Below are 24,116 nucleotides of genomic sequence, written 5' to 3' on the forward strand. Positions count from 1 at the left end.
TGATCAGCTGTTAGGTGAAACGAACTAATGCGTTACGCGTCTGCCTACTAGAGAGCGCAAGAGTTAGTGCACTGTGTTTCTACACCCCGAGTTTGGTTACGCATCTCCTCTGCGTAACGCTTTGCGCACACGCGTACTGCGCGTGTCCTTCTGCGCCGAGAAAACCGAGACTCAAACTCAATCCCTACTTGTACACTCACAAGAACATGTAACCGACTAAACTGTTGCTTAGGTCTAAACTCTTATCAGGTAGGGCCATCGTGTGTATCAAGACGAAGTATACCTTTAAAACTCCCCAGAATCTGTGGATGGTTTCACACTGCTACATTACATTGCAGCACTTGGCAGACGCTTTTATCCAGAACGACTTACAATTATCTTATTTATACAACTGAGCAGTTGAGGGTTAAAGGCCTTGCTCAAGGGCCCAACTGTGGCCCAACCACTTCGCTATTGTTAGCTACTTTCATCGTTTTATGAGATGTTAAGGTGTACAATTGAACTCTAAGGACCCCTGATGTACCGTTTGACCATACATTTATTTTGTGTTCCTGTATAATACCTTTTTTTTCTGACTGTGGGTGTATGGAGCTATTACAGTGTTAACCAGAAGTAGAAAAAGTGACCTTATCATTGGTATAAGAAGAGGCATGCACCTTAGACGAGCAAGCGATCGATAGTTTTAAATCTAAAAAAATAAATAAAATATGGGATTCTTATTCTAATTCTTAGTAGCTTTATACTAACAGTGTACATATGCTGTGCAGTTACTTTCAGAAAAAAAATTACTACACTGGGATTTTAAGGTACAAACACTTGTTGCTAGGCTGGTGCCCTCAATGGTACAACATTTATACTTACAGTTAGGGGAACATAATTGTAGGGAACGTCATTAAGGGACGTAATTGGACCTTATGGACGAGCATTGTACTTTTGAGGGTATGCTGACATTGTCTGTACCTAAGGGAGAAAATGAACCTGTACCTGTACCAGGGATGATTAATGGATAATTAATAATGATGACACCGGAGCACAAATTTATCCTTTTACTAGTCCTCGCAAATGGTACATTTAATATTCTCTCTGCTCTGACACATCTGAGTCACTTCATTAGTTCGTTAACAAGCCTTACAGGAGAATAACATGAGCGGGGAAAAGACTAAAATGCGATTTAAAGGAGCAGGACTCAACAGGAACTGATTGTTTGTTTGTACTTAGAGAACGCTTAATGAAATGAAATGATGGCAGAAATATTTCAATGTGAATAGCACATCATGTGCTGTGTTCCATATCAGATAACTTCCTTTTCCAAACACGCACTAGATGTGAAGGTCAGTCCAGTTGGCATCGCGTCGTGAGTTTGACTTTGCCTGTGCACACTCACATTGTAGAAATTACTTGACCTTGCTTGAACATGTTCAAGCTTTTATTTGGGAAGTCTTATCAGCAGGGCTGCCTGGCAGTAAGCTGACTTGCCTTTGCTGTAGTTATAAAAAGCATTTCATTTCACATAAAAGCCTGAGCTTTGTTCCTGTATTCCTGCAACGAGGAGAGCATGCTGTTACATAATCTGATGATTCGGTGGGCAGCTGAGAGGCTCACTTCTGGAGGAATGTGTGTGCTATTAGTCAGGCACTTTCTTTAGATATAGAACTCATCTCTCTATATCTATGCTCTTTCTGCTCACTCAGGCATTGTGCATTGTTTATACAGAAATCTGTGCAGGAAAAGCGTCCTCTTTTTATTTCTATATCAATGTGGATGACTCGTGATGGGGCTATAGTAGCAGCCATGGACTTGTTTGAGCGTTTGACCACATGCTCTCTTGGCTCTGTGTGTGTGTGTGTGTGTGTGTGTGTGTGTGTGTTGGATTGAAAGTGAAGCCGGTTGGCACCATACGCCCTCTTTAGACTACATGTGACGACATGTTGTATAATCTCAGGTTAAGGACACAATGTTCCTCCTTACCGTCTTTCGGTTCTTGCCAACCAATTTGCATAGAGCCCTCAGCTTTCAGGATCGAGTCCAATCAGTTTCTCCGCTACTCTGCCACCGCCCAATGAGAGAATGGAGCAATGCGCCCTCCCAGTGGCAGTGCCAACAGGCTGCTCCTTGGCTTAGCCCTCTGTCATAATACACCATGAAAACTGGCGGGTAATACAGCAGAAGGAGTCCTAGGTCTCGTACACACAAACACAAACACACATAAATATACACATACACACATTTGTCTTGCTATCCTTGTGAGAACCTTCTATTAACATAAATATTAATACAGTTAATTAATGCCTAAACCTAACCTTAACCTTAATAACTAAAAGGAACCCTGCAGGTTTTGTAATGGGATCTAGCTAAACATCCACACAAGTTCAAAACTGTGAGATGCTTCTATCCTTCTGTATACTGGATTAATGTAGTGATGTCTTTGTGCGCTGTTTCCACTGCTAGCCTTAGCAATAACGTTTACTTCAGTGACCAAACGAAAGCCTTTTGGCACTTTTAGTTGTTTTTTTTGTTGTTGTTGTTTTTCTTTAAACGAAAGCGACATTCTTGACAGGGGCCAGCACATTCCAATTCCACAGGGTGAAAATTGTCATGCATTCCTATGAGCATTATGATGACATTTGGTCTGAATACATGCTGACACACACCTCCACCCTGATGAACAGAAAATCCTCGTATTCGAGTTTGGGTGTGGGAGGGAGTTTGGGCGCAGTAGCCAGAGGCGGTCGAACGAGGCAACTGATTACTGTGGAGGTGTGAGAGGCTCGAGCTGTTGCTGTTGGTTTGTATGGAGTGACTAAGTTGCATGACTAAACCTATCAGGGTCAAACAGGATCCTACACATTATGCTCAGAGTTTTTTTTGTTGTTTTTTTTTATTTTTTTTTAGTTCAGTCTAAATAAACTAGCTTAATGTTAATTTAATAAGTTAACAACACAGTGTTTTACTCTGCAAGTGTGAGAACCTTTTTCACATTGTAATAGGTCATGAAGATGGTTTGTCATTAGCGTTGGTGTTTAATCAGAGGAAAATGCAGGTATTTAGGAAGGTGCTGTTTATACCTAGAACTGGCCATGAATCTGTCTTGGAAAGCTGCAGTAGTGCCCTAACCTGTTGGTTTTCAATCGACTGGAACTATACCTGGAAATCTGCGGTAGTTCCAGACATGATATCAGATAAGCATGAACCGGTTGATTTTCAGTGAACTGTACTGTGAACTATATCATGTGTAGCAGTATGATGGTCCACCGAACTGCACTGTAACATTTTTAAACCAAATGTACATTGACATCTTGTCCATAAACAAATGCAGACGGTTCTTGAGAATACATTCTGCCAGTTGTTCGTGATCCTCTTGGTTTTCTATTTGTAGTTGCGCATTGGATAACAAGGTTCAACAACCAGAAACAGAGCAAAAAAAAAAAAACATACTCCTTATTAACCTTTAGAAAACAAGTGTTTTTTATTTGCAGGTTAAGTTTAATGTGTTAAATTTAAAGTGCTTCACAGCGGTGCAACACACCTTGATGTTACTATAGTTTGAGCAGTGATGTTTGACTGACAGCAGATCTAGACTGATTAAATAGCACGCATAACGAATCTAGCCCAACTTGAATAATATATTCACATTCAGTGCAGGCTCATTGCCAAAACATTGGTGAATTGCTAGTTCAGTTTTGCATGAAAACATGTTTGAAGCATTTGCTTTGAAGAGGATAACAATTGTAAACTCGTTTGCTTCCCTGAACCCCTATTAATGCACTTAACTCACTATCTAGCTCCCCATATATTCCATTACATTAGCTACTGTTTTTTAGCCTAGTCAGTGAGGTTTCCGCAGGAAGCCTGTTCAGCATGTGAGACCTTTTACTTGCCTACTGGGCTAGCTAATGGATTTATGGTTTGTCCACCCTAGATTCTAATAAACTCCTTCTTTTGAGCAAGAACTGACAATGTAGCATCACCAATGCACATGAAAGTCTTTGTATGGTTTGGTCACTGTGTGTGTGTGTGTGTGTGTGTGTGTGTGTGTGTGTGTGTGTGTGTTTTCAGCTAACTGTCAGGCACCAGCTTCGCCTCCATAGCTAGAGTTATATCGGCACAGCCGTTCTTCTACTGTACTCTAATCCTCGGTTTAATAAACAGTTTGTTGTTTTTGTTGCCGCGCATGTTGTGATGCGGCAGATGGAGCCTGTTTGTTTAGTAGAAGTGATGACCAGCGGGGGGTCTCTCTTCAAATCTGCCCACATGCTGTTTGGAGCAATCAAAGCTCACAGCTCACACACAGGCTGTCTCCAGCATCGATGTCCGTCACCATTAAAGCACACTCATCCCTACACCAGTGCCTGTATCACTAAGCTTATAGCATTCGATTCACACTAATTATTAACATGACACCAATATTTCCCTCATATCTGCTTTGGTTATGAAATGCATCCAACAGTTTTTCTGTTAACAGATTTATAAGTTGGGAGGCGGTTTTATGCAAACGCGAAATACAAAAAGAATTGAGCGGATAAGTTGAGGGTTAAGGACATTGTTCAAGGAACCGACAGCAGCAGCAACAACACACAACCTTTCGGTCACTAGTGTAGAATCTTTAACTACTGAGATACCACATTCGGCCACTTCTGAGCACTCAGTGACTATGTTTACATGGACAGCAGTAATCTAATTATTGACCATATTCTGAAGAAGACAATATTCTGATTAAGGTGTTTACATGATTCGCTTTTAGAATACTCCTTTCCTGTTCTTGTTTTACATGTTATAGAACATAGATCAATTAACGGCACACGTCTTTACGTCGCCCGACGTTCCCTCCGGAATTTCACATATCAACATACAGTTCGTCTTCGTTACGGTACAGTATACAGTTTTGGGTGTTTCATTTTTAATTTTACGAAAGCTTCAAGTGCACTTAATTATTTGTCATGCTATACGTGCAGATAGACGACTGCTTGAAGCCAAAACCACATGCATCCCAAACCGCATACTTCCTACTATATTGTAGCTGAGATGCATGTATTTCTCCTACTATATAGTAGGTAAGTACATGGTTGTGGATGCAGTCGTGCTCTCTTGTTTGCCGTCAAACGGTTGAGCGCTGCCGTGTGTGTACGTGTCCTGTCGCAAAATGCGGTGAAAACTCTCACACACTCCCACAATAATAGCTGTTTACACGGTAGTTTCTTAATCAGAGTATTGTCTTAATCGGGTTAATGTTAAACAATAAAATTATTGTTGTCCTTGTAAATATACTGACTGAGACACGTAGGCTCAATCCACTCAAGCTTTCCTGTTATAAAGCTATATTGGCTGGAAAGTGTTTGTGGTTGCCTACACTTGCCTAGTAACCCTCCTCTCTATTTCTTTGTGTCCTCACTCACATAGAACTCCAAGAACGCTCAAGGACTTGTGGGTCTAAGGAACCTGGGGAACACTGTAAGTATTCAACATGAATGCATACATTACTGCATAAATTACCACCCAAAGGTTAGCTTGGAAAACATTTATTATCCCATTGATTATTTATGACATGGATTATTGATGACAACTGAATTGCTCACTCTTTCCGCAGTGCTTCATGAACTCCATTCTGCAGTGTCTGAGTAACACGCACGACCTGCGTGACTACTGTCTGCGCAACACACACCGTACCGACCTCAACAACAACTGCAGGGCCAAAGCGGCTCTAATGGAGGGTATGCACACATGCAGCTGCATGACACTCAGTAGGAGTCAGATAGGGGGTGAGAATTTTTAGGGTTCTCACAGTTAGATTTTGATTCATCGAATGAATTTATCGTGAGGACCGTAAACGTTCCTGTAAAAATTCTAATTTTTATCACCTATGTCGTGATTTTTTTCTGTTGGTAAAACATATAGTTTTCAGTCATTTGGCAGTGGATGTGGAGGCCTAATATATTTATTGAAATGTTTTGAAGTATTCCGTTTGATTTGATGTATATAGCACTCCGGATGTAGATTTAGGCCACTTCCGGATTAATCTGGATAGATCTGAAAACTGCCTTTTTGTTTTAAAACGCTTTCCGTGTACACTGACGTTTTCAAACGTTTTCCAAAAATTGCTCGTCCACACTGACACGTCTGAAAACGCTCACATCCCTATGCTGCACATGTGTAAAAACGTAAGAAGCGCTGGCCTGCGTCATTCCTGCCAGGTGTTTATTTAAAAACGCAATCTGAAGGTTGTACAAAGTGACATTAATGTTTAAAAAAGCTATCAGACTGGACAGCCGGTGCAGCATCTGCAGTACAACATCGTCCACCAGCTTGTTTGTTTTGAGTTGAATGTGTCATCTTTTTTGAACACCTCCGTTTTCTCAGTCTGCACTCGAAAAACGAAAATTTTCAGATTCATTCATCTGGGAGAGTGTTTTCCAAGAAAAAGATGCCTTTTCAAATTCATCCAGATTAATGTAGACGTACGCTTACTGTATTAACTTATTCAGGGAAAAGTGTTTGTTTGCTACATGTAAAATTCAGACGTCTGTTTATCCGAGAAATATTACGTCTAATCCGCGGTAAAGAAAGCAAACGCCGCACGAGTATCACTATGGGAAGCAGACAGTGCCCGACTCGACGGCTCCCCCGACTGCAAGCTGCAACTCTCGCCAAACAGTTATATCCAGCGGCAGCCGAAGTCGAACACAGCTTAAGTCATAGTTTTTGAATACCTCCGTTTTCTCAGTCCACACTACAACGTGAAAACGGCGTTTTCAAACGTGCGAGAGCGTGCTCGAAAAGTATGGACAGTAGGCCAAAACGTTGAGAAAATGCTGCGTTTTCAAATTTATTCAGATTAATGTAGATTTAGTCTTAGATTTAGAAAGTATTCAAATACGATTTGAATTTTCATAATATTCATTTATGCGTTTTCAGAGTTTGCCAAGCTGACTCAGACACTGTGGACATCAGCGAGCAACGACGCCATCAGCCCCTCTGACTTTAAGACGCAGATTCAGAAGTACGCTCCGCGCTTCATGGGCTACAAGTAAGTCTCTACTCTTCAGATAAGACACGTCAGAATGCGCTAATTAGCTTTACCTATACTCGCTGTGACCTCAATTAAATGATTAATGAACTAACTGAAATATTAGCCTGTACTGATCCATCTGATAGTACAACGTGTTCGATTTCACTGCTTCTCCTTTCTCATATCTTTCTCTCTCTGCGTCACAGTCAGCAGGATGCTCAGGAGTTCCTGCGCTTCCTCCTGGACGGGCTCCATAATGAAGTGAACCGAGGGTCACTGAGGCCCAGAGCGCCCACAGAGGACGCTTACGACCACCTCTCGTAAGCGCACGCTTATGATTCCTACGATTACTCTCACCCCAGTGGTTCTCAAAGTGGTGTCCTCAGGGTCCATGAAGCAGGGCCTCCCTGATTTATTTGTTTGTTTGTTTGTTTATTTTGGTACAGAGACTGGAATCACAGTCCACTGTTATCAGAGTTATTATATGTATTATTGTACTCTTGCAGTTCTTAGCCATTTTGAATGGTTATTGGGTTTAATCTAAACCTCAGTAACTCATAAACAAGTCAGACCGCAAGTTCCAACCTCAGCAATGCCACAGTCATCTGTGACGCATTCAAATAATCAGCCTAATATTAGAATTTTTTTAATGTCTTTTCTGAGGAGGGCCAGGGATTTTATTTTCCAGTTAAAGAGGTCCCTGGCTGCAAAATTTTGACAACCACTGGTCTAAATGTATGTTCTTAAAATGAGGTCCATAAAGCCAGGGGGATACTTTTCAAATAGCATTTTACTGGTGTGATTACTGTCAAGTACTACCGAATTTAGTATGTGGTATGCACAGTTAGTAATATGTAGCTGGAGGACCTAAGACCAACAATTTAAAACTCCAGTCTGAGTGGATGAAACCCCTGCGTGGGCTAAAGGAAAATTCTCGTTAAAGTGTTCTGAAGCTAGTTAACTATTTGCTAGCTCACACACACACACACACACACACACACACACACACACACACACACACCAAAAGACTTTATGCAATTCTAAGGCAACTTTATGCAATGACCGGACCTAGCTTCAAGGAAATTATTCACTTACAAACTTTCCAGTAATATTAATGTTGGCTAACTCACTAGCACTAGCATGCTAGCAGATTTAGATATATTTAAGTACGGGTTGTATAATGTTTAGCTAGGTAATGACAGATAGCTAGTGGCTAATATTAGTTAAACTATGACTGTGATAGCATTAGCTGGCTATCCAAAATTAATCCCAAACTGACTTGGCTATAATTAACATAAACTGAAAGCCCAGCTTTTAAATAAATGAAACGCAAGTGTAATTAATGTCATTTCAGTGTGTCATCTAATTTATCTGAATTGATTTTAGCAAAAGTTCTGTGGATGAATTGCGGGAATAACAGGCTCCAGTGAAACCAGTTAATAAATCAGTCCCTCTAGGATTTTTGCATTCACAGAAATGGGCAAATGAAAAAAAATCAAGCAAACTCCATGTTTGCAATGTTTGGAAAGTACTGCAGATTTGGGCCAAGACATGTCATGTGACGTCATCACAACACATGTTCAGCCAAAGCCCTCTTCGATTCATGTGCATTGAATATGAATACAGATAAAAGGTCTCATTTACCACCAAACATCACTGTGAAAGGCCGTGCAAAACAATTCCCTGCGATCGCAATTTCGCCAATTCAAGTAGTTTTCCGCAAAAGAGGCACAAAAAACTCCGCAAGTTGCATCGCAAAAATTTTGAAAACAGCCAGAGAAAATTCATGAATATTTGGCCACAACGATCACAAAAAAAACTGTATGGACTGATAAATATGGCAAAACACATTTGCTGTTTTAACAGCTGGATTATTTACATGAAATACATCTGTTCTGATCATAAAGGAAGGGAAATTATGCAAGATGGTGTCACTTGGTAGAAATAATCTAAGAACCCTGCTTTGACTGGACTATATCTAATGACTGTAGTCTTGAGATCACATTCTTACTGTGTGTGTGTGTGTGTGTGTGTGTGTGTGTGTGTGTGTGTGTGTGTGTGTGCGCGCGTGCACTCCTCAGGGATGACGAGAAAGCCAAGAGAATGTGGAACAAGTACCTGGAGAGAGAAGACAGCAAAGTAGTTGGTGAGTGCGACTAAAGAAGTTGGTGTGTGTGTGTGTGTATGTGTGTGTATGTGTGTGTATGTGTGTGTATGTGTGTGTATGTGTGTGTATGTGTATGTGTGTGTATGTGTGTGTATGTGTGTGTATGTGTGTGTATGTGTGTGTGTATATGTGTGTGTGTATGTGTGTGTGTATGTGTGTGTGTATGTGTGTGTGTGTATGTGTGTGTGTGTATGTGTGTGTATGTGTGTGTATGTGTGTGTATGTGTGTGTATGTGTGTGTGTATGTGTGTGTATGTGTGTGTGTATATGTGTGTGTGTATGTGTGTGTGTATGTGTGTGTGTATGTGTGTGTGTATGTGTGTGTGTATGTGTGTGTGTATGTGTGTGTGTGTGGATTGCTAATGTGTGCTTTGGTCTTTTCCCACAGATCTGTTTGTTGGCCAGCTGAAGAGTACACTGACCTGCAGCGAGTGTGGCTTCTGCTCCACTGTATTCGATCCGTTCTGGGATCTGTCTCTACCTATTGCCAAGGTAAACACACACTCTCAAACACAGACAGGTCAGAGTTTCCTGGGTCAAAGTGTGTCTTAACTCTACTCTCTTCCTGCTGTAGAGCTCTGGAGAGGTGATGCTGATCGACTGCCTCCGGCTTTTCGCCAAGGAAGATGTACTGGATGGGAATGAGAAACCAGTAAGTGTTTGTACTACGGTGTGTGTGTGTGTGTGTGTGTGTGTGTGTGTGTGTGTACGTACTAAATACTCTAGGTATTACTTTTGTCTAATCGTGCAAATGTCCATTTGATGTTAATGTGTCGTTATATCTATAGAACTTTTTAACATACAGTTTAAGGCAGTTTGATGTGGCCCAGGACTAAACTGAAATAATCCCATGCTCTAAGAGAATGTTTAGTTTTTCTTTTTGTTGTCTTACCCTGATCTCTCTCTCTCTCCCTCCCTTTCTCTCTCTCCCTCCCTTTCTCTCTCTCCCTCCCTTTCTCTCTCTCCCTCTCTTTCTTTCTTTCTCTCTCTCTCTCTCTCTCTCTCTCTCTCTCTCTCTCTCTCTCCCACAGACATGCCAAAGGTGTAAAGCCAGGCGGAAATGCACGAAGAAATTCACCATTCAGAAATTTCCCAAAGTCCTGGTGCTTCGTATCCTTTCTGAAATCACTCTGCCAAGCAAATTATCACTAGTTCTGCACATAATTTAACATAAAACATCCACACCAACATGAAATAACGTGAGAGTTGTGTACATACAGTGATTGATTTTTCTGCACCTTTTTTCAAATTTTGCGGTGCTTTTTTTTTTCGTTGTTTTTTTTTTTTTTTCTTTCTCGTAAACGACTGGAATTGGTGAAACTGCAGTCACGTTTTTAGCAGCAACGTTTGTTTGTAAGTGAGACCTTTTATCTGTACTCATGTTCAACGCATGCGAGTCAGACAGGGCTCTGACTGAATGTGCACTGTGACGACATCACATGACGCGTCTTGGCCCAAATCCGCAAGCATTTTTGAATAATCGCAAGCTCCTCCGAATATCGCGGAGTTTGCTTGATTTTTGCGTTCATTTCTGCGATCGCAACATCCTGTGGGGACTGGTATAAGTGCTGCATACGTGCTTGTTGGTCCTTAACTCTCCGGCCGGTTCAGATCTAAAGCGATTCTCTGAAGCTCGCCTGAAAACCGCCAAACTCTCTACGTTCGTCAACTTTCCCATCAAAGAGCTGGACCTGTGCGAGTTCGCTTCAGACAACAGCAGTACGTATAGTATCCCGTCATCCTTTTATACTTCATTCAAACACATAATTATACTTGATTTTAATTTAAGAAGCGGTGGCATTTTTGTTTAATTAAGAACAGTATATAAGACAGAATCTGATGTACTTCAGGAGGTTCAGTGAAGTGTATTTTAATCTCCCTTTCCTTTTATTCGTCTAGCGCACGCCGTGTATAACCTGTATGCAGTGTCTAATCACACAGGCACCACACTGGGTGGCCATTACACAGCATACTGCCGCAACCCTTCCACAGGAGAGTGGTACTCGTACAACGACTCCAGGTAACTCACCGAAAAGCTCATGATTGTATAGTTGAGTAGTTGAGAGTACCACAGTGTCCCGAAGCGCTGTTCATCTTTAATGTCAGATATCAGAGACGTGTTGTGCTCAGCATCCAAATATATGCACACGTTTACATATCCTCTCTCTTTTGTTTTTAGGGTGAGCCCTATGTCCTCCAGCCAAGTGCGCAGCAGTGATGCCTATGTGCTGTTCTACGAGCTTGCTAACTCCTCGCGCTTGTGATCCAGCCTCGTCTCCGGCCTAAAGAATTATTCTGGGATCAACATGGGGCTAAACACTGGCCTGGACTTGAGACTAAACCTCAGCAATAGCTGTGCTTTGAGCCACAACATGAGATTGTTTTTAAGACTTCACTTGCCTAGGACATGATTTCAGACAGCCCTAAACAAGCTCTGGTATAAGAGCTTCCTCATCCTGTATTCCACTGGATGTAGACTGCCGCTGCTAAAGGGATGGGGATGAAAACACTCCTTGTATGAAGAAAGAAAGCAACTGGAACACTACCTCTCACAATGAGCAGGACCGAGTGTGTGTGTGTGTGTGAGTGAAGACGGATGTCAAAGAACTATGCACTGTGTACCTGGAGCTCTTTGTTCCTCTACAGTCACTCATCGCGACTGCATTGTGACTTTAATTTATTCTGGTATTTTAATGTTTTTCATTTTGAGACTCTGGATCTGATTATGAGTCACAACAGTGAGAAGTCACCCAAAATCTTTTTCATAAATACATATCTGCCCATATCTTCATTTACAGTATTTGCATCACACTGCACTGTTCAGCTGCACAATCTAAGTCAAAAGGTGGGCATTTTATTATCATCAGCATCTGGCCTATTCATAATGATTGGGTCTTACTGTATACTTTATGATTTGTAGTTAGATCGTACTGTGTCCCAAACCATATGGATGATTGGTTTTGTTTTGTTTTTTTGTTTTTGTATGCCTGTGTAACTACTGAAGAACTGGATGTAGTTCTGGGATATTTATGGAAAAGATTTTTTTTTTTTTAGATAGACATCCATTACTTGTTAGCTACACTTGCTTTACAACTCCAGAAACAAATGTCATCAAGCTTTTGGGGAACATGGAATGTTTTGTACTCCATTTTGTTTTGTTTCTCTTTTTTTTTTAACTACTTTTCCAAAACAGAGGAGATGATTCGCCCCCTAGTGGAGCTCATCTTTGCAATGCTGGTTTTGTTTTATTTTGTGACCACAGGATTCACTTTCATGTGAAAGCAGGTTTTACAGCACAAGGAGCCACCTGGTGTATCTGTGCGCATTGTCTGTTTGAGAAAGAGAGAGAGTGTGTGTGTGTGTGTGTGTGTGTGTGTGTGTGTGTGTGTGTGTGTGTGTGTGTGTGTGTGTGTGTGAGATACAGATGGTGTGATATTTTATTTATGAAGTACAATGTATGTATGTATGTATGTGAGTGAGTGAGGGAGTCACAATTATGTGACTCACACAGATTGAGTCCTTCCTGTCCATGGGGCTCCACATGTCAAGTATGTTTGGCTTTTTAAAAGCCAGATAGATGTACATATGAATAAATTAACCAATTTGACCATATCAAGCGTATTTGGGTCTCCTTTTTCTATTATTGTCAATGACAGTGTGATGCTGTAGGTTCTGCTGAGAAACCTTGTGTCCTGGCATTCTTGTGGATGTTACTTTGACACGTATTGCCTACCTAAACATTGTTGCAGAACAAGTACACTCATTGGCAACAGTGTTGCTGTTACACTGCACAAATTGATCAGGAACGTTTTGAGGAACATAACACAGTTCAAGTTGCTGACTTGGCCTCCAGATTTCCCAGATCTCAATCCGATCGAGCATCTGTGGGACGTGTCGGACAAGCAAGTCCGATCCACCTCACAACTTACAGGACTTAAAGGAGCCGCTAACGTCTTGGAGCCAGATACCACAGCACACCTTCAGAGGTCTTGTGGAGTCCATGCCTCAATGGGTCAGAGCTGTTTTGGTGACACAATATGGACCTACACAATATTAGGCAGGTGGTTTCAATGATATAGCTGATCTATGTATATGGAAGAATAAACTTAGACATAACAGTAACATGGATTTATATATCAATAAGTACTTTTTAAGACACTTTTCAAAACTTCTTGATGTTCTATAAAGCACATACAGTATAACAGTAGTTACGTGTGTGACTGATAACCACCAGGGACAGTGAACCGGGGTGTAGAAGTCATTTTAAAAGTAAGAAGGACATGGATGTCAGTAATTCACCTGAGCGGACAAACACATAATGGACAGAAGTATGTGGATCAATAACTATGTTGTTTATATGTGTGAACATGAAATTGAAACCCTGACTTCTTGTTTTCAACTGACTTCTCACCTGTGAACATCCCCTATCCTTATCTACTGGGGCTGCCGCTGCTTGTGCCTCCTCCATAAGCACAGAGCATAAACAAAACAAGAAATTATACAGAAATATAGATATAGAAAAACTACTATATGGATATAACTAGACACAGTAGATATAGAAAAATTACTAGCTTACCCCCAAAAATACACAAGAACATAAGTACTCATTAGGCGATGCTAGTTTTCCATCCATCCATTTTCTATACCGCTTATCCTTTTCAGGGTCATGGGGAAACCTGGAGCCTATCCCAGGGAGCATCAGGCACAAGGCGGGGGGGGGTACACCCTGGACAGGGTGCCAATCCATTGCAGGGCACACAATCACATACACACTCACAAACTCATTCATACACTAAGGACACTTTAGACATGCCAATCAGCCTACCATGCATGTCTTTGGTCTGGGGGAGGACACTGGAGTACCCGGAGGAAACCCCTACAGCACGAGGAGAACATGCAAACTCCACACACGGGACTCAACCCCCTGAGGCGAACGTGCTAAACACTAAGCCACCATGTGCAATGCTAGTTTTGAGTAACTATATTTGAAGGAATGCTATAACTGCACAATGAAATTTGTTTATACATTCCTTATTTATCTGTGCCAATTACTATTCTTTTTCACCATTTTTTCACCTACTCTACAATTTTACACTTTGACCAGTAGGTGGCAAGCAATGTTCTGATTAGAAGTGTTTTTTGCAAGTTGGACAGGCTAGATTTGGTGACTAAAAAAAGATTTTAAAAAAGAGCCTAGCGACAAATCTAGCGATTTTTTGAGCACAGCTTAGAGACTATACTGGACCCGACATGTCTTTCCAACTCACAACACAACCGCTGATAGACGATTTGAGAGCGCGGGTTCATATGACTCACCATCAGTGTGTAAAAGCCAGACTGTGTTGCGCTTGTGACCAATCAGTGATCACCAATGTTCCCAATGACCAATCAGTGAGTAGCACTGTCTCCCAACGACTAATCACTGATCATCACTGTTTGTTCCACCCTCTCACTTCTTAATTTTTCTTTTCAAACTCTCTTCTTGGAGGTATTCCATCCATCCATTTTCTATACTACTGATCATTCAGGGTCGTGCGGAACCTGGAGCCTATCCCAGGGAGCATCGGGCACAAGACAGGGTACACCCTGGACAGGGTGCCAATCCATCGCAGGGTACAATCACATACACATTCATACGCCTATTCATACACTATGGACACTTTAGACACGCCAATCAGCCTACGTAGACACGCCAATCATGCATGTCTTTGGACTAGGGGAGGAAACCAGAGTACCCGGAGGAAACCCCCGCAGCACGGGGAGAACAAGCAAACTCCGCACATGCAGGGCACACTACTTTTTATCAAAGTAGCAGATCTGTAGTTTGTTTCAAATACTGTCATCAGGATCCAGTGATCTGATGTAGTCTCTGGCCAATCACCAATGGCTTTGACTGTTAACTGTAAAAAAATAAAAATAAAAATGTCTGTGGTATTAATGGTGAAGGAATGTAAAATAGCGAAGGTAAAAAAAAACCTGTAAATTATAAAACATGAAATTACCCTTGATTTAACAGTTAAATGCTGTTAATGTAAATACAACAACAGTTGATACTTTTTGCATTATTGTTTTGTTAAAAAAAAAAAATTCATTATTTTACCATTAAAGAAAACACAAAAGCAATGGTAAAGTACACAAAAAAGACTAAACGGTAAATCACTGTGTTTTCTACAGATGCATGCTGTTGGAAATATTTTTTTTTCTTGTATTTTTTGCAATAAATCACAATTATATGGTCGACAACAGTACTTTTAGGTATGCTCTATCCCATTAATTAGCTTACATGATTATTTAGATTACAGTGACTCTTTAGTGTCTCGTGAAGATTCGCAGAGAACTTAAAATGAAGAGTGTTCATCATTATAAGTAATGATTTGTTTACTTCAAAAACATCTTGTCTCATTACAAATACACCGCATCACAATGAACCTCATGCCATTTTCAAGATACAAGATTCTAGATTTTTATTTGTCAAATACACAATTGTACACAGTATATAACTTGCAGAAATGAAAACCTGGCCTACTCCTCTTTAGACTGTGCATTAAATACTAAATTAAAATGAAAAAGATCAGAATGAATAGAAATTATAATGATAATGAGTCTTTATTTATCACATATACATATGCACAGTGAAATTCTTTTCTTCGCATACCTCAGCATGTCAGGAAGCTGGGGTCAGAGCACAGGGTCAGCCATGATACAGCACCCCTGGAGCAGAGAGGGTTAAGGACCCAACCGTGGCAACTTGGTAGTGCTGGGGCTTGAACCCCCAACCTCAACCTCCTGATCAATAACCCAGAGCCTTAACTGCCAAGCCAAAATAGATAAGAGATAAGAGAGATGCAAACGTGTTGCAGTTGAAAATGGCACAGAGGCACTGACCCCACTGAAATCAGATTGATTTACATCAAAACACTCCATTTACATACCATCGGCGGAGTCTGTTTGTTTCAACTCATGTAACCGTTTCTTTCTACTGCAGTGCGTTTTCATCATCCTCGTCCAGTTAATTTTCAGTGGTAAGTACCTATTCAACACTTTAACTAATGTCTCAAAGGACATTAATGTTGCTGTCACTTAACTTCTCTTTGTCTAACATTAGGAAGCTAGTTAGCGACAACAACATGCTAGTTAGTTTGTTATCTAGTGACTGAGGCTAAGCAATGTTGGATGGTAGTTAGCTAACTGGCTAATTAGTTAGGTTATTTAGGGATTGATTCATACTTATTGTTTTCTAATGTGGTTCTATGTTTGTTCTGTTTTATAAAAAAGTGGTTGTTATGTGGGTTTTGTTTAATCTGTTTAAAAAAAAAATCAGTATTGAATACACATGCTCAGATTTGTACTCAAATTTCTATATTTTCTTCATTTTTTCTTTTAGCCTGGCTGTGAATAAATGAAGTATTCAAAACCGTTTTAGTTAATCTAACAACTAGTATGATTATTCAACAAGTATGATTATTCTGCATATGAATTAATGTTGTGGATATACTGAAGGTACAAAATAGGACCAAACTAATTTTGTTATTTGTTAAGGGCCCAGGGCCGAGATCTGTTCCTACAGTATGGTCATAGTATGCCTACCGTGTGTATGAAGGTGCAATGTACAATGGGCCAAAAACACTGTTGGTGAGTCATTTCTAATTAAACAGATGTGCTGTACTTAACATTACAGAATCATGTAGTTTTTTTTTTTTTACAGTAAATTTCTTTAAACAAACAATTTTAGTTTTAAGATAATAAAATACGCATATTTAAAAAATATATATTCACAGATGTATAGCATTTCTACAGTGAAATTCTGTATATATTACAGTATGAAATGCATTTTACATTAAATTTACATGTAAATAGAACAGCCTTTAATTGTGAAATATGACACTAATCTGTTAAAAAGAAACATCCGTACCATATTTTTTCAGTAACTTTCCAGTAACCGTAACAGTAACACTACTTTTAGGAGTACTGTAAACCAGTGTACATTTCTGCTGTATTATTTATGGTAAATTTCTGGCAACCACAACTGCCAGTTTTTTAACATAAATTTAGTAGGATTTTTATTAATTTTTAAACATTTTTTTACAGTGTAGAGTATCCTTTTGCTCAGTGGTATTCTTTATTGGAGGGTGCAATGTCTTGGGCCGGCCACCGGCTGGATAGGGGTATTCAGACACAGATAATGGTGGGCGGTTCAGGTTTGGGCGCCGGAACATGGAAGGGAATAAACTCATTCGTTCATAGTCAATAACTGCTTTATTCTTATTTTGCACTGGATCCAGAGCCTGTCCCAGTAACACTGTGTGCAGAGAATTCACCATGGATGGGACGTCAATCCATCACAGGGCACCATGCACTCACATTTCCACACTCATTGATGCATGGGGCAATTTAGCGTATGTTTTTGGACAGTGGGAAGAAATCTGAGAACCCTGAGGTAACCCATATGGAAACAGGGAGAACATGCAAAGCTCCACACAGACAGTAATGCAAGTTCAGCAAACTGGAGGCTTTGGAGCTCTGAGGTGGCAGGACAATCCACTCCATATTTCCATATTTACCTCCATATTTAAAGTTTAATTTACATTAATGCCAAATGTCAATTTTTGCTTGAATAAACCAGCCTTTTTCTATGTTTTGTAATTCTGCGATATGTAACACACTTGGGAAGGAAAATGTATGATAATAATAATTATATATATTCACAAAAACATTGAAAAATATTGAAGTTTTCCACAGAAATGTATAACAGGTTACTCTAAATATTGGTAATGTCACTCTAAACATTGGTAATATTGGTAAATATTGGTACACATTCCAGATGTCATATCATAGCAAACCAAACTCCAATTCCCAGCAAACACCACGGCCTATAAACATGGCCTATTCGGACTACACTCCCCAGACCACACATATGCTCCCTCGCTTACACCCAGCTTCCGAGTGAGCAAACATCTACTTAATCACACACACACACACACACACACACACACACACACACACACACACACACACACACACACATATACACTTTACACCTTGTCCTTGTACACTTAATGTTACCACGATTTTGTTTATTGATGCTTCCCTGGTTTTGAACATAGTTTGTTTATTGTTTCTGATTTCTAGTCTAATCTAGTCTGTTTGCCTGACCTTTGCCTGCTTACTGATTTAGAACTTGACCAAATGATCAAATAAAATTTGGTTTAGTCATAAAAGCAACCTTATCTGCAACTGCTTCTGTTGCCTCCATTATATGACACTAGATTGCACATTGTTTATAGACCTACGTATTATTCATTTATAATCTAGTTGAGATCTTGTTTTCTTCATGCACCCGCATTTGCAGTTTGATATAACAGTTATAATGATAATGAGTCTTTATTGATCATATATGCACTACAGCACAGTGGAATTCTTCTTTTCACATACCCCAGCATGTCAGGAACAGAGACAGTTAAGGGCCTTGCTCAAAGGCCCAACAGTGGCTCATTGGGAATGCTGGGGCTTGAACCCCCAACCTTCCAATCAGTAACCCAGAGTCTTAACCGCCAAGCCACCACTGCCCCATCATGATGAATAATTCATATGAAAATTAGTCCATGACATCATATAGCGACTTCTAGCAACTTTTTAAGAGCACTTTAGCTAATTTTCTTTGAAATGGTTAGTAATCCTGAGCAGAAGGCAGGTGATGACATATTTCAGCCATGGAACAACATACTTCCAAACAGATGTTTTAGCCTAAACAAAAGAAATGAATCCACAAATAGGCCACCACTTACTTTGCTTGGTTAGAAGGAATTGAAATTGAAATCCTAGCTTTGTTACGATGTGGTCAGCTCATTTAGTTACACCTGTCACCAAACACATCCAAAATAATATAATTTTTATATCAAAATATTTCAGCACAAGTCCCCTGTGTCTTCTACACCCTTGATGGTGAGAATTACCTGGGTAATGTTTCCTGTGCATACACACATATGCGAAGACTATGGTCAGGCCCAACTGAGGAGATTACATGCAAAGTAAATCCAACCACTCTGCCTCATACTGCTCTCATTGTTGATATAGCTGACCATCACTGCATTGTCTGAGTAAACCAACACATGGGGATATGTCAGAACAGGTAAAAAGAACTTGAAGGCCAGATGGACCATGGACCTTGGACCAAGGCCCTTAACCCTCTATTGCTCAGTTGTATAAAAAATGTAAGTCGCTCTGGATAAGGGCGTCTGCCAAAAATGCCATAAATGTTAAAAAAAAAAAAAAAAAAAAAAAATGTAAATGTTAAACGGGCTCACATCGCATTTAATCTCTCACACTACCAAATATCTGCTTCTGGTCAAACCTGATTAAATTCTTGACCTGGAAAAATTAAGACACAATATGGCTAATTATCATAAAGTAGGTATAAAATACATGACTGTATCCCGATTTGTCATTGGATTGGACCAAAGCAGCAGATCTGTAGTTTGTTTCAAATACTGTCATGAGGACCCACTGATCTGGTGTAGTTTCTGCCCAATCAGCAATGACTTTGACTGTAGAGTATACTTTTGTCAGACCCTTTCAAGTGTGTGCCACTGGTTTTTGACACAGTTTGTTTTGATTTCTAGTCTAGTCTAGCCTCCTTGCTGATAACCTGCCCTTTGCCTGCTTACTGATTTAGTATCTGCAACTGCTTCCATCTACACCTCCATCATATAATACTAGATTGCACGTTATTCATTGACCTAAGTATTTTGGCATTTACTGTGTATTGCAAAATTGTCTGCAGGTATTGTGACATGATATAAAATATCACTTGGGCCTAGTGGTTTGGTATTACATACATCACCTTGGTGTTTTGAAATAAAGGATGCCACACAGGTTTTAATCTAGTTTATTCTAGTGCTTATTCATCAGAATAGAAAAAAACAAAGAGTTTGGAAATGATCTGTTTATAAGTGAAGAAGAAATAAAATCCCTCCTTTTTTGTTTTCTGCTTTTTTCATGTTTAAGAGGAACAGTGTTTATTGATTTACAGTCCATTTAGAGAGGTGCTCTACCATCTGCTCTAATCTCACATCATTGCTCATACGTCATTACACTAAACTCAAATGACTGTACGGACACACTAACACACACACACACACACACACACACACACACACACACATACACACACACACACACTTATTAACCCTGTTATCTCCTGCCGTTATCTCCAGTGTTCACGTAATGGAGCATGTACAGTTGCTACATGTTGACAGTGTGATGGTTAAATTGGCGTATCATAAACTTCTTATTTGAACCTGACATCGATCAGTAAAACAAGAATGAAATGGTGACATAGAGAAAGCAAGGATAATGAACATTGATACTGACAAATGACAAATATATATATATATATATATATATATATATATATATATATATATATATATATATATATATATGAATAAAATGTTGACTGTACAGTTATAAAATATGTCGAACAAAATGTTACAAATAAAATTAATTTGTATAAAATCTATTGCATTAAATTTTTCATTTAAAAGGTGTGTATGACTGCATATCTACTGCAGGCCATGTCACAGAACTTGTAGAAATCCATCACTCTTCTATGGAAGAACAGACGGTCTCCTGCCCTGAGCATGTTCCAGGTGGTGGAGGATATGATGAATATGAAGAATATAAAGGTGAATGGTTAGCCCAGTTTCCCAGTGAACTTCAAACCAGCATATATCCCTCCACCTACAGACAGAGAGACAGACAGACAGGGTTCATTGTCATACATTAAACAAAATCTACAATTTAATATGGCACAGTAAATTTTTAAGAACATTTGCCTAGCACCTGTTTTATATCCCTGGTTCGTTATCTGGTTCATCATGTATGTATAAAGATTTATAAAGTAGTTTCTGTCATAAAACTTACAGACACTCCTTCTTCTCTGTTTCCTTTCCAAACCCCTTTTTATTTTATTTTATTTTATTATTTTTTTTTTGTTGTTGTTGTTGCTTTTTTTTTTTTTTTTGGTAAATGCTTTATTTGTTTTCCTTTCTTATTTGTATTATAGTATTATCTATCTACTGTATCTATCTATCTATCTAGTTGTGTTTTTATCTAATTTTAATTATTATCTATAATGGCTCTTTCAGTACATGTACATTTGTCTATCTATCTACATACTTTGTTTTTTATTCTTATTATTTTATTTCATATTTGAATTAAATACATATGTCATATGCAAAAAGTGTGTGTGTGTGTGTGTGTGTGTGTGTGTGCGCGTGCGTGTGTTCCAGCCGCTCACCCAGCGCAGCCACCCCGGCAATGGTGCCTACTGCTACTCCTGCTGCCTCGCCTGCGGTTAAACCCTCCTGTTGTCCTTGGTCAGGGGGGTTGGTCTGGAGGCTGGTCTGGGGGACGGTTTCGGGGCTGGTTTCATTGCTGGTCTGGGGGCTGGTCTCAGGGTTCACTGTACCTGGGTTTGTAGAAATGGACTCTGGAGTCACAGAGGAGGTTATTGTATATGTTGCAGGCTCAGAGGTAGTAGTATCTGAATCAGTTATGGTACGGGATGAAGATACATTCGCTGTTGTAGAACTTTGTTCCATTAAAGAGGAAGCAGTACCAGAAACTGTTCCGTGCAGAACTATTGAAAGTAACAGAAAAAAAGATGATTAAAGTTGACTTTTGCTATGTGACTTTACGCCATGATTTTGAAAGCAAATACATTCGTTTCATTTCAGTATGCATGCCATTAAAACACTTGTGCATTTTAGACACTAACAAAAAGTGCAAGCAAAAATGCTGCCATATGCAGTATGTCTGTCACCATCTTTTGCGTTGGGAGTGATAACAGAACGTTAAATGTTGAGGTTTTGTTTTATTGTATATACACATTTCAATGAAACTTTCATGTATTAATAGATTTGATTTTGAAAACAATACTTTTGCAATGATATAAACAAAGATGGCACCAGACATACTGCATTTTCCAGAATTTTTATCATTGACAAAAATGTATGCATAGAAACACTTAAAAGGACACTTAAAATTAGCTTAAAAGTAGTCTCGTGACATTAATCCAGGTATGAGACCTTCAAATATTTACCACTAAAATGTTCATACTGGTTTTTTTTGGGGGGGTTTGTTGTTCAGTGCCTTTATGCAGTGACAGAACGTTCTATGTGTGCAATATCCCATTAATGCACCCTAATCATTTATTTTACTTGTCCTTACAATAAGACAATACAGTCTGTGAACAGGCATGGGGTGCGAATTTCAGTTCTGTCAAATTAAATATAATCTAATTGAATAAACAGAGGAATAGCACAGCATGAATAAAGTGCATTTCAATAAAAACTAAAAGTAATTAAAGCAAATAGGATGTAATATTAGAATAGAGTAGTTCGTTATAATCCAGAACCTAATCTTTTGGTATCCATTAAATCCTTTCAAAGTAGTGCTAAACTTTCTTTGACTGGGGTTATTTTAAGTCTGCCAGCTTTTGTTAGCTTCATTTATTAAACAATTGATCGATGTTTCATAGACCATTTTAAAAACTGACTAAAAATGGTAACAAAGCACTTGGGCAACCAAATGTGTAATATTGGTAGTGTCAAAAAGTAGTCCTAGGAAGATAGCCATAATTTACCAAATAAAAACCACTCTCATACCTGCTTCGAGTAGAATCAAAACAATGTACAGGCTTCCAGACATTGCTCAGTGAGATGGGAAGTGCTAAGAAAAAAGTATTTTAAAAAATCAAGTACTGAACACACAATAACATTGCATAATATTAAAATGATGGTAATTTTTTTTTATTGTTAATATTTTAAGAAATGTTTCGGCTCATCATTCATGTTTATTCTCCATTAACAGAAATATACGAATTCTAAACTTTGATTACAAAAGGTTTTGCTGAAAGTCACAAAAAAAGCCGCAAACAAAATCACCTACATTCACAGAATCTGATTTTAAAAAGTGCATAATTATAGCACAATTCAGGAAACTCTAACTTAATGATAATAGACTCTATAGTTTAACACAACATGAACAAATTAAATAGTACGGCTACCTTTTATTCAGGTAGAGATCTTCCTTGTTCCTCTCTGCTATAGTATTTCGCGTGATGTTTGACCCCTTCTAACACGCTGGTTTTTATACCCAAACAGCTCTCCCCATTTAGAACGTCCCACGATTTCCTTCACCATGGCGACTTGCTGCATGGCCATCTATAAAGTAGTCACGTCAAGAATGCGTTTATGATGACGGTGTCATAAAAAGGCTATATATGTTTTAGTTTCCAAGAAGTGTCTTTATCAGTGTGAATCTTACGACAGCATTATTATAGTTATATGAATGTGATTTGCTTATTTATAACAAAAAGCGGAAGTCGTTTTGAGGAGGAGACCAGGTATAATGACTATCTATTCTATATAAAATTTACATCTATATGTAACCTAATTTATAATCTGTTTTTGATAGATAGATAGATAGATAGATAGATAGATAGATAGATAGATAGATAGATAGATAGATAGATAGTACTTTTTAAATTACTTTTCATAACTTTTAAGATTTTTTAAAATAACTTTTATGACTTTTTTTAAACTAAATGACGGACAGGTATGGAACATGAATGATCAAACATGTTTCTGAATACTATAACTACTTTGAACAAGAGAACTAGTTTGTAATAAAATTGACTATTTTACATGTAAAACATGTTGCATTCCATTCGTCTTGCGTTCTAACCACATTCACATACGAATTATGTAAATTAGGACGAAGGGCACGTCTCGTTATCCATGATGTTGTTAAATCTCTGGCTCTCATCCCTTCACTGAACAGAGCAGACGCAGAGAGAGGTAAGAGTGCAGTGGGGAAGCGAGACCTCGCGCTTACAGGACAGTACTGGTGACATTTGGAAAATTACTAAGGTTTGTCCAAAAA

General features: G+C 39.1%; 2 protein-coding genes and 1 long non-coding RNA gene across 5 annotated transcripts in view; 2 read left to right on the top strand and 1 right to left on the bottom strand.

Annotated features, from left to right (window-relative positions):
- Positions 1-12,782, top strand: part of usp2b (ubiquitin specific peptidase 2b) — a 55,164-nt gene extending 42,382 nt beyond the window's left edge. For 2 of the 3 annotated variants that reach the window (XM_053677059.1, XM_017460024.3), the window contains 11 exons: positions 5,398-5,448; positions 5,585-5,708; positions 6,910-7,021; positions 7,210-7,323; positions 9,085-9,149; positions 9,559-9,662; positions 9,745-9,822; positions 10,202-10,280; positions 10,782-10,889; positions 11,070-11,190; positions 11,350-12,782. In XM_053677059.1, coding sequence (XP_053533034.1) covers positions 5,398-5,448; positions 5,585-5,708; positions 6,910-7,021; positions 7,210-7,323; positions 9,085-9,149; positions 9,559-9,662; positions 9,745-9,822; positions 10,202-10,280; positions 10,782-10,889; positions 11,070-11,190; positions 11,350-11,434 — 1,041 coding nt within the window. In that variant the 3' untranslated portion in view covers positions 11,435-12,782. Of the gene's footprint in view, positions 1-4,777; positions 4,868-5,397; positions 5,449-5,584; positions 5,709-6,909; positions 7,022-7,209; positions 7,324-9,084; positions 9,150-9,558; positions 9,663-9,744; positions 9,823-10,201; positions 10,281-10,781; positions 10,890-11,069; positions 11,191-11,349 lie in introns of all 3 variants that reach the window. The other variant, XM_053677058.1, reaches the window with a different exon arrangement.
- A 2,724-nt stretch (positions 12,783-15,506) lies between these two features.
- Positions 15,507-21,557, top strand: LOC108260078 (uncharacterized). The gene is made up of 4 exons (XR_001811066.3): positions 15,507-16,192; positions 16,710-16,802; positions 17,453-20,854; positions 21,461-21,557. It is a non-coding gene; the product is annotated as an uncharacterized LOC108260078 (long non-coding RNA).
- On the bottom strand, positions 20,040-23,345 carry LOC108260077 (G8 domain-containing protein DDB_G0286311). The gene is made up of 4 exons (XM_017460034.3): positions 23,239-23,345; positions 22,838-22,901; positions 21,469-21,810; positions 20,040-20,909 (listed from the first exon to the last, which is right to left on the bottom strand). The coding sequence occupies exons 2-4, from the start codon at positions 22,878-22,880 to the stop codon at positions 20,863-20,865; spliced, it is 432 nt and encodes a 143-aa protein (XP_017315523.1). The 5' UTR covers positions 22,881-22,901; positions 23,239-23,345; the 3' UTR covers positions 20,040-20,862.
- Between the last annotated feature and the right edge of the window lie 771 nt (positions 23,346-24,116).

This window comes from Ictalurus punctatus, chromosome 28, assembly GCF_001660625.3.
Source record: "Ictalurus punctatus breed USDA103 chromosome 28, Coco_2.0, whole genome shotgun sequence".
In the NCBI taxonomy this organism is placed as follows: Eukaryota; Metazoa; Chordata; class Actinopteri; order Siluriformes; family Ictaluridae; genus Ictalurus; species Ictalurus punctatus.